This window comes from Microtus pennsylvanicus, chromosome 3 (genome assembly GCF_037038515.1).
Source record: "Microtus pennsylvanicus isolate mMicPen1 chromosome 3, mMicPen1.hap1, whole genome shotgun sequence".
NCBI classification, from domain to species: Eukaryota; Metazoa; Chordata; class Mammalia; order Rodentia; family Cricetidae; genus Microtus; species Microtus pennsylvanicus.
This window is the reverse complement of record NC_134581.1, coordinates 140,852,416-140,861,869: the sequence shown is the minus strand read 5'-3', so window position 1 is coordinate 140,861,869 and position 9,454 is coordinate 140,852,416. Positions and strand designations below refer to the sequence as shown.

Here is a 9,454-nt window from a genome sequence, read left to right as displayed (position 1 = left end):
TGAAGTCTGGGCTGGCCTTGAACTTGCAATCTTGCCTCTACTTCCTGAATGCTGGAATTATAAGCACACATCAGCACGCCTCACTCTGTGTCTCTATTACAAGCACATTATGTACTGATCTCTCAACAAGCCAAGACGCAAGCACTACTACAATACCCATTAAGGGGCTGGAGATAATGGGCCAGGCAGTAATTTAATTAATACAATTTCCGTGTGGTTATTTCGGGAGCTAAGCTAGCCAGGCAGCCGGGAGCCAGGCAGGACGGAACAAGGGGCCCGTGCAACAACCATCTTACAAATCCTTTCATAACAACCCATCTTACAAATGAGGAAACTGAGGCACACAAAAGTTTAATGATTGCTCATGGTGGTGGAGCTGGCATTCAGCCCAAGGCGGATGGGCACTACACCTTGGGCACCACATCCCTCAGGCTAAGCAACCCTCCCTGTTCAGTACTGGAAAGAAAACAACCTTCAATAGAAGTGTTATACTTGTCATGTGCCTGAAGAAACAGGGGTTGGGGTGCAGATTAGGGCTTGCATGTTATTTCATCAAGGCCAAACATCCCATAAGGGTTAGAGCCAAGATCCAGATTCAATCCCATCTGCAAACCCTACCTGTGACCCAGCAGGCTCTCTACCTTTTCTCAGGAACTGTCTCCAGCCAGTCAGCAGGTGTCCAGTTCTCCTGGGTGGCCTGTGAAGGGTTAAACTCCCCCACTACAGTTGTGGATTTATGTAGGGAATCATCCTAAGTATTAAAGGTATACATACTATCTGGATTCAGATCTTCTCCCCAAGCCTCCTGAGAGTATGCAGGCCAGGCTTGGCTTTGAGTTTGGTGGCCTCTGCCTGGGATAGTGTGGCTAAAGTAGACCTAGCACGGCTCATCAGGGCCTTGTCCCCCTCCTCATTCTGATAGCGTACTCAGAAAGACTCTCATATCCATAACTGCGCATCCACGTTCCTCTTCAGTATGTCCCTCACTCATCCAGGCTCCTAGGGATGCTTGGCCGTCCCCAGGCCATAATACCCTTGAGGGCACATAGAGCCCTACACTCAGCACACATATACACACCACCTCTTTCCTGGACAGTCTCCGGGGCCACAGCCCCACCCGCACAGGGTGGCTGAGAGCCCGGCCTCCGGCCCCGCCCCCGGCGCCGGTCCCGCCCATACTTCCGCCGCCGAGCCCCACGCTAGGCTGATTCGTTCCCTGCTGCGGATTTTATGAAACTAGCACGAATCATGAAGGTGTTCATCACTGGCTCGTTACCGGCCGAGGGAAGGGCTGTGCTCGCCAAGGCTGCAGAGTAAGCGCCCGCGTCTGTGCTCGGACTGCAGCTGAGCCCCCGGCCCCTTGCCGCGTCCCCCGGGCGGGTGTCCCCGAACTCAGACACCCTTGCACCTGCTCAGGATGGATTGGCTGTCTCCAGACACGCCGCTGGGGCTTCGGGGGGCTGCCCGATGACTGGGGACTTTCTCCCTAGACCCCAGTGCCTAGCAGGCGGGGGTGGCGCTTGGGGGCTTTTGTTCAGGAGTTGCCCGCTGTGTCCGTGGGGGAAGGGGGCCTTGGAGTTTGGGGCCGTCTTTCAGAAAGTTCTCCGAGGTGTAGCTTGCTCCAGGCGATTGGTCTCCAGCCTTCCAGGGAAGGGAGATTGCCTTCGAGGCCAGGTCCGGGCTCAGGATTTTACCCTCTGAGGTTAGCTGGCAGACAGGCAGGAGTCAGACTGCAACAGTCACTGGCTTGGCTCGGCTCTTTGGATGTTCTTCCTGTTGGACCTTTCGTCGCTAGCCTTGCCAGGAGCTGTGAACACAAACTTTCAGTCCTTTCAGCACTGTGAAGTCAGCCTTAAAATTCCTTCATCACCGATCTGAAAACACAGGCTAGGTGGGCTTGTGCCTTGTGCCATGGTCACCCGCCTCCAGGTGGCAAGCTTGGCCTTTTATACTCAGATCTGTCCCATGACAGCCTGGTCACTTCGGCTTTGCGCTGCCATTGTCAGTTTGGGAGAAGGTGAGATTCCTTAGGTCCTTGTAGTTCTGATGGGTTGGGTGTGTGTGACTTGTTTTGAATTTTTTTCCTGAGGACATGTTTTGTTGGGACTTTTGTTCTTGAAGTGCTGGGACAAGTGGACCTGGGACCCTCCCAGCCACTGTCCTGTGCACACACACCGGGACTGCTCCGAATTCAGTGGCAAGGGTTTGGAGGAGCACCTCACACGAGAGACAGCTAAGGAAGCACACTACAGTGCTCCCGCGGCTAGGCGCCCATGAGCTGGCAAGTCCACAGGGCAAAGTGTTGTACTTTGTGAACTCATAACTGAAGATAAGCCCTATTAATCTTGGTGTAGGACCCCCCCCCTCCACTTTTATACCCTCCCCTACTTCTTCCACAACAGACTGCCTGGAGACTCACTGAACAGGAGAGAGCTCTCTCTGGGGTTGAGATTAGTCCCTAGGATATTCTAAGCTCTGCTCTGGCCTGGGGGCCCCCTCGGCTCTTGTCAGCTTCCCCCACTCTGGCAGCCCTTCACCCCTTTCCCCAACCATATTCCAAATAGTTCTGAGGCACAGCGAGTGGAAGGCCATCTTTGCGTGCTGTGCTGTAGCACCCAGGAAGCTCCCTGCGGCCTCTGAGTGGCTTCCCTTCCCTCAGCTGTGAAGTGGAACAGTGGAATTCGGATGAGCCCATCCCCAGAGAGGAACTGGAGCGAAGCGTGGTGGGGGCCCATGGCTTGCTCTGCCGCCTCTCTGACCGTGTGGATAAGAAACTTCTGGATGCTGCAGGTATGTGCTGAGCCTTCCTGGGCAGAATTCTGAGGGGCATCTTGCCCTATGAGCACATCAGCTTTCAGCGGCTGGCCAGCCTTGGAGCTGGTCTTCTCCCTGTCTTTCTGAGGGCTTTCCCAGCGGTAGCTCCACCTGGCACACATTGTGTCGTTTGCCCCCCCCCCCCCCCCCCGTCTGGAGAGGCTCCAAAAGGGCAAAGACCACGTGGTTCATGAGTGGAGTGGGGAGTGGAGGAGGGTGCCGTGGGCTCTGAACCTTCCTGCTGTTCCATAGCCGCCTTTGTGACCTTGGGATCTCTCTGGTTCTGTGCGCGGGACAGAGGACCCTGCGCTGTTTGTGCCTAGCACTGAAAGGCACCAAGCACGTGTGTGCACCGCTGTGCTCCCAGGTCTTGTTCCTGAGCAGAGTGGACATCACCCTGTGAGTCGCGCTGAGGCAGTTTAAGGAGAGCTTCAGACCCAGTGGCTGCCAGATTCAGTGCAGAACCACTCCCACCCCTGGCCTGGACCCAGCCGCTTAGGTGGGGGAGGGCCCACACGGAGGAGGTCACATCCCAGCCCGCCACTTTTGGAGTATCCATGGGGAGCCCTTTGGTGTGGGTAAAGGAGACCCAGGAGTACTGTGGTTGAGCCGGTGCACTCCCTGAGCCTCTGTAGGTGGCAGAGGGTGTTGAGCTTTATATGAGCAACAAAGATGGCAGCTTTCCCCTTCATCTAAGAAACAATAAGTAGGGGTTCCCCGGATGGCCCTCTCACGTGTGTGTTTTCTGTACAACAGGAGCCAACCTCAAGGTCATCAGCACCTTTTCAGTGGGGGTTGACCACTTGGCTTTGGATGAAATCAAGAAACGGTAAACACGGTGGGGTGGGGTGGTGAGGGCTGAGCCAGAGTGGACGAGAAGGGCTCTCTGCTTGATCACGTGTGCCTCCGTGAGCGTGCAGAGTGGCTGATGCTGAAATCAGTGACACCTGCACAAGTCATGGAAACCCAGGTAGCTATAAGCTATGAGTGACGTCTGACCCCATCTGTCATGTTTGCTGTCTCTTCTGATCTCCATGGTATTCTAGAAGTAGGAAAGGCAAGTGTTAGTTCCCTTTCCAACGAAGACATCAGGACCATGAAGTAGCTCCCCACTCCAGACCTTAGTTCTGAGCCTCCCGGCAGCAGGAGCTAAGAAGGAACAAAGCAACACCATGGAAGTGACCCATCGGTAGATACTGGGGGAGGTGGCGCTTGAGGCCCGTGTTACCACCAGGTGTTTGATTCCTAGTGGGATCCGAGTGGGCTACACGCCAGGTGTCCTGACCGATGCCACCGCAGAGCTCGCCGTCTCCCTGCTGCTCACGACCAGCCGCCGGCTGCCAGAGGCCATAGAGGAGGTAAAGAAGTAAGTCCTGGTGGGAAGGCAGCGGGCCTGAGACTGCGGGCAGAGCTGCATTAGAGGGGACAGGAAGGGAAGTCGGGAGATCTGGGTGCCGGCGCACTTGCGGCACTGGGATCGACAAGCTGCAGGACCGGAAGTAGCTCTGGGAGCCAAAGCTGCCCACATCACGCTATTGTGGCTCTTCAGTGTGAGGAGCAGGGAGCGTTCTTGACAGTGCCCAAGGGCGTCATGTGCGGAACGTGTGGGCACACCTGAAAGCATTTTTCCAATCAGTGCCCACCAGGTTCTGGGTAAGAAGCCGGAGTCGGGCCTCCTCGGGGCTCTCCGTGGAGGACAGCTTTTGTGTTGCTTTAGGGTCCTGAAACCTCACATCTTAAGTGTGTGGCCTCTGCTCCCAACTCTGGTGGTGCAGCCTCAGGCGGGTCACCCTTCTGCAGGCTTCCCCATCTGCAAAAGCAGGCGTCTGTCTAAGGCCCCTTATGGCCGCACTTCCTGTGTCCTCTAGTGGCTTCAAAAGAGCCAGTCTGTTGTCGGCCACTCCAGCCCCATGGCTGAAGGCAGGGTTAGCTTCAGACCAAGGCCAGGAGTGCTCAGCGTGTGGACTCTTGTGGCCCCTCGTCTCTTCCCAAGGTTGGGCTAACCCCCCTCTTCCCCCCACAGTGGCGGCTGGAGCACGTGGAGCCCATTGTGGATGTGCGGCTATGGACTCTCGCAGAGCACTGTCGGCATCGTGGGGCTGGGGCGCATAGGTGAGGCTCCCACTACCTGCTCCCCAGCCTTCTCCAGTGCCATAAGCCTGCACAATGGGTGTCGTTTGGAGAGGCTGTGTGTGGCTAGAACAAAAAACTAAAGCAAGTTCAAGAGTCCCCAAGAGCTCACTGGCTCACAGGAGCTCATGACTATGAAGGCTATAAGGTGGGGCTGGCAGTGGGAAGCGGCTGACTGTGGGAAAGCCTGCATCAACCCTGGACCCCGGTTCTGGAAGGCAGGCTACTTCCCACTCTGCAAGGGTCCTCCTCTCCTTCAGTGCTGTGACCTCAAAAACCTGGTAGGAGGCTAGGGTGCCATCATCCTGCCCATATAGAGGCAGCAGACAGGAGTGGAGAACGTGGTAAACCTGTCTGGCCAGCCAGAAATCCTTGGAGCCTCTTGGAGGAGACCAACAACCTGGACTGTGTTTGAGTCTGAGGACCCAAGAGTCCAAGCTTGTTGTCAGTAACATTCGTGAGAAAGTCTTGTAGGTCTGGGGGTACAAGTTGGCAGCTGGGCAATAGCCTCCAAAGTCAAGAGGCAGTGTTCACAGAAGGAGGGGACCTCTTGATCCCCCTACCTTCAGAGGTACCACATCCAGGTCTTGGAGAAAGTCAGCAAGTGACCCTCAAGATGACCGGGGCCGTGTGGAGCCCGTGTCAGCCAGTCCATCTACAAAATGTGGCACTGCCTCCCGAATCCTTGAGAACGGTGCCCTGCCCAGGGACTGGTTACACTGGGGCAGCCAAGCTCCACTAAGACAGAACAAGGGTCCCCCTCGAAGGGTTAGTTGCACTTGCCCTCTGGAAGGTGGGAGCAAGCTGTGGACTCCTTGCCGCTAGGTCAAGCCATTGCTGGACGACTGAAACCATTTGGTGTCCAGAGATTTCTCTACACGGGGCGCCAGCCCAGGCCTCAGGAAGCAGCAGAATTCCAGGCCGAGTTTGGTAAGTAAAACCCTGATTTCACCACGATGGTGGTGGCAGTGGTGGTCTATGGCATTTACAGGCAGAATAGAGGAGCTTGAGGTGTCCGGGGGCTTCTGTGTCCCTTACGTGTCTCTAGTCTACCTGCTTGGGACACAGAAGGGCACTCAGGGGCACAGACGTCCATCATGTGCCAAGACCTGGAGTTTTCTCTTCTGGGTGGGAAGCCCTAGCAACAATCTTTGTCTCTGCCCATCTCAGAGCTGGTCTTACAGGCGTCCTCAGGATGTTACGTGGGTGCTGGGACCCGAACTCTGGCTCTCTTGATCATTTTAACTGCTGAGCCACCCTCTAGCCCCTTCATCATAGTTTCTAAGACACGGTCCCTCACGGAATCTAACACCTACTGCGGCTAGAGTGACAGGCCAGTGAGTTCCGGGAGCCTCCTGTCTCCGTCTCTCCGGGGCTGGAATTCCTGTCTTGCCCATTTCAGGTGGGTCCTGGGAATCTAAGCTCAGGTTCACATGCTTATGCAGTGGACACTTTACTGACCAAGACATCTCCCTCCCTAGCCTACTGACTTCGGAGACAGTTTTGCTTTGTAGCTCTGGTTGGCCTCCAAGTTAAGGTAGTCCTCCTGCCTCAGCCCCTAGAACATTGGAATTACTGGTATGTGCCATCATGCCTGGCATCCTGGGAGTCCTTTTTGTGGGAGATGAGAGCTACTCCATGTCATTGGCCTGTGCCATCTTACTGTCCCTCAGCCTCTGATGAAGTCCTCCCCTCCCCTCCCCTCCCCCAGTGCCTATTGCTCAGCTGGCTGCGGAGTCCGACTTCATTGTAGTGGCCTGCTCCTTAACACCTGATACCCGGGGGCTCTGCAACAAGGATTTCTTCCAGAAGATGAAGAACACAGCTGTCTTCATCAACATCAGCAGGTAGCCAAGGGCTGCCCTCATCCCTGGGTCCCCCAGCACTCCTGGAAAGGGCAGTGCCCACCGCTGGGACCTGGATTTGCTGTCCCTGTTGGTGGTGCATGCGCTCAGGATGCCATGTCAAACTCGGTAAACCAACATACCAAACACAGGAAAGGGTGGGGAGAATCTGTCAGCACAGCCTTCTGGTTCCTGCAGTAGCCCAACCTTGCTCAGGGTAGTGTGATTCTGGGAGCAAGTCACCAGAGGCTCCCCCGCGGGCCCACTTCCCTCTGCTGCAAAGGCAGGGGCTCACAGAGGGTCCTTCAGAGTCTGTTAAATACTCCCATCCTCTAGTGTGCCTGGAATTTAGGGTTTCCTCAGGAGCCCAGGTAAGTTTATTAGCTCTGTCACAAGCTAGTGAGTGGCAGGGCTCCAGTCAAAACTACCGTTCATATGCGGATGGCCTTACAAGTCAGTGCCAGGCGATGAGTGGAAATACATTCTGTGGTTGTTCTGACTGTCACTTCCAGGGGAGATGTGGTAAACCAGGACGACCTGTACCAGGCACTAACCAGTGGTCAGATTGCAGCAGCTGGGCTGGACGTGACCACCCCAGAACCCCTGCCTCCAAGCCATCCACTGCTGACCCTGAAGAACTGTGGTAAGAGCTATTTCCAAGGCAAATGCGTAGCCACCCTATGGAGTTTTGAGAATAGTCCAGGCCTGGCTATGGGGCTAGCTGAGGCAATGCTAACCCAGAGGGCCCAGCCAGGGGCCGGGAGTGTGTAGGCTGTTAGTGACTGGGGTTTAACAGGAATGTGATGCTCAGTTAAGTCTCTGCCTCCATGGGGTTTGTTGAAGTAAGGCTGATGTCACTCCTATAGCCACTCACGGGGCTAACTCATCACTCTGAATGGCTATTACCAGTGTATGGAAAGGTCATGACACCACCGGTGTTTTCAGCTGGTGCCAGTTTTGAAGCTTCGAGCAGCCACCAGCTCATTGATGTGGCTGGAGAATCAGCTTTAGGTTTTCCAACATCTGGCTCACCAGATGAGGGCAGAAGTCCCCTTCTTTGGCCTTCGGCATTTTAAGTCTCCCTTCTCCCTTTGTACCCAGGGCCCCAGATGCTTCTGGCTATTGGTACATTGTCAGCAATTGTGGTGGCTAGTTTTTTTTCTTTCTTTCTTTTTTCTGTCTCTTGGAGGGACTGAGCCACTGGTTGCCAGGTCCTGCCCTAAGGTTTTGATTGCAGCCGGAGACTGCCCTTAATGGGCTCCCAATGAGATGCTGGTGCTTCTGACCCTGGGAGCATTTTGAGACCCTGGCCTCAGCACTTGCCTTTCCTCCCCTGTTGAGGAAATGGTGGTGTTTCTCTAGACTCACCGAGAGGCATCAGGGCTGTGGATGTCCCCATGCCTTCTGGAGAGGAAGCCCAGACATGTTCTTGGTGCCTCTTCAGTGAAGGCTCCATTATTTCAGCCCTTGGCAATCTCCGAGCCCATCCCCATGCCAGCATGCAAGGAACACTGGCTGTGCTGTGAGGGAAAGCTGGCCCTGTCCCCGCTTCCTGCCCCCACGCAGCTCTGGAAGGCAGGCAGGCGCTCACTTGCTCTGCACTGGGACCAGAGGCACCTACTGTGTTACCCAGCGTTTGATCATGGAGTTACTTCAGTTCAGAAGCCCTATGCCACCATTCTCAAGGGTGCAGGGTGTGTTGACTGCTAGGCTCCTAAGCTGGTGCCTGGAATCACCGTCCAGATAGGCAGCAAGACTCCCTGTTACCTACCATATTTTTAAGGGTTCAAATGTTTTGCTTGGATTTGGGTCTCAGCACTTGCTCCACTGAAGCTGAAGGAATGATGTTCCTAGGAACCTAAGTCTAGGAGGACACCAGGCGGAGGGTGCAGTGACGGATCCTTTGCCTTGTTAACTGGTAGTCTGGGACCAACACTTCCTTCTCCCTCCAGTGATCCTGCCCCACATCGGCAGTGCCACCTACAAAACTCGAAACACCATGTCCTTGCTGGCAGCTAACAACTTGCTGGCTGGCCTAAGAGGGGAGCCGATGCCCAGTGAACTCAAGCTGTAGCCAGATGGGCTTTCAAGATGGAGACATCTTGCTGGACTTTGGACTCAGGAAAGAGCCTGGTGGAAGCCTCCACTACATCGTCATGGGGGCATGGGAACTGGCAAATGGGCTTGCCACGTCCAAGCCCAAAGTCTGTAATTCTAGCATTAAATAATTTCTGACACGGTGTCTGGGCCTGTGACTGGCAGTACTAACCAAAAGAGCATCTCTTGTGTTTGCTGACTCAGGGCACCTGGTGCTTTGCCTTGGCTCTGCTTCCCACACTGCCCTCATAGAGGAAAGACAAGGAGAACCAGAGAAACAGCACCTGAACCCAATACCGGTACCATGATGAAAGAGCAGACAGCAGAGGAGAGAGCTGCAGGAAAGGAGGTGGTGAGGTCAGCACTGTTTGTCAGCCATAGTGAGGGCAGAAGGATCCCCAGTTTCAAGATCTGGGTCCATATCTACTTGTTGTTCCCTTTGCACCCCAGGTAGAAGCCCCTATTAAATCACCCTTCACTCCTCCCCAAGGCCAGGCCACAAGCAAAGCCATGGCAAAACCTCCCACATAGCCATGGCACAGGCAGGTGCTGGGGAGGGAAAGCAGGAG

At 55.1% G+C, this 9,454-nt stretch overlaps 1 protein-coding gene across 1 annotated transcript; it reads left to right on the top strand.

Annotated features, from left to right (window-relative positions):
- Nucleotides 1-1,176: 1,176 nt before the first annotated feature.
- Grhpr (glyoxylate and hydroxypyruvate reductase) lies at nt 1,177-9,028 on the top strand. The gene is made up of 9 exons (XM_075967307.1): nt 1,177-1,313; nt 2,660-2,790; nt 3,571-3,643; nt 4,064-4,180; nt 4,838-4,926; nt 5,770-5,874; nt 6,656-6,791; nt 7,301-7,431; nt 8,741-9,028. The coding sequence occupies exons 1-9, from the start codon at nt 1,231-1,233 to the stop codon at nt 8,860-8,862; spliced, it is 987 nt and encodes a 328-aa protein (XP_075823422.1). The 5' UTR covers nt 1,177-1,230; the 3' UTR covers nt 8,863-9,028.
- Nucleotides 9,029-9,454: the final 426 nt, after the last annotated feature.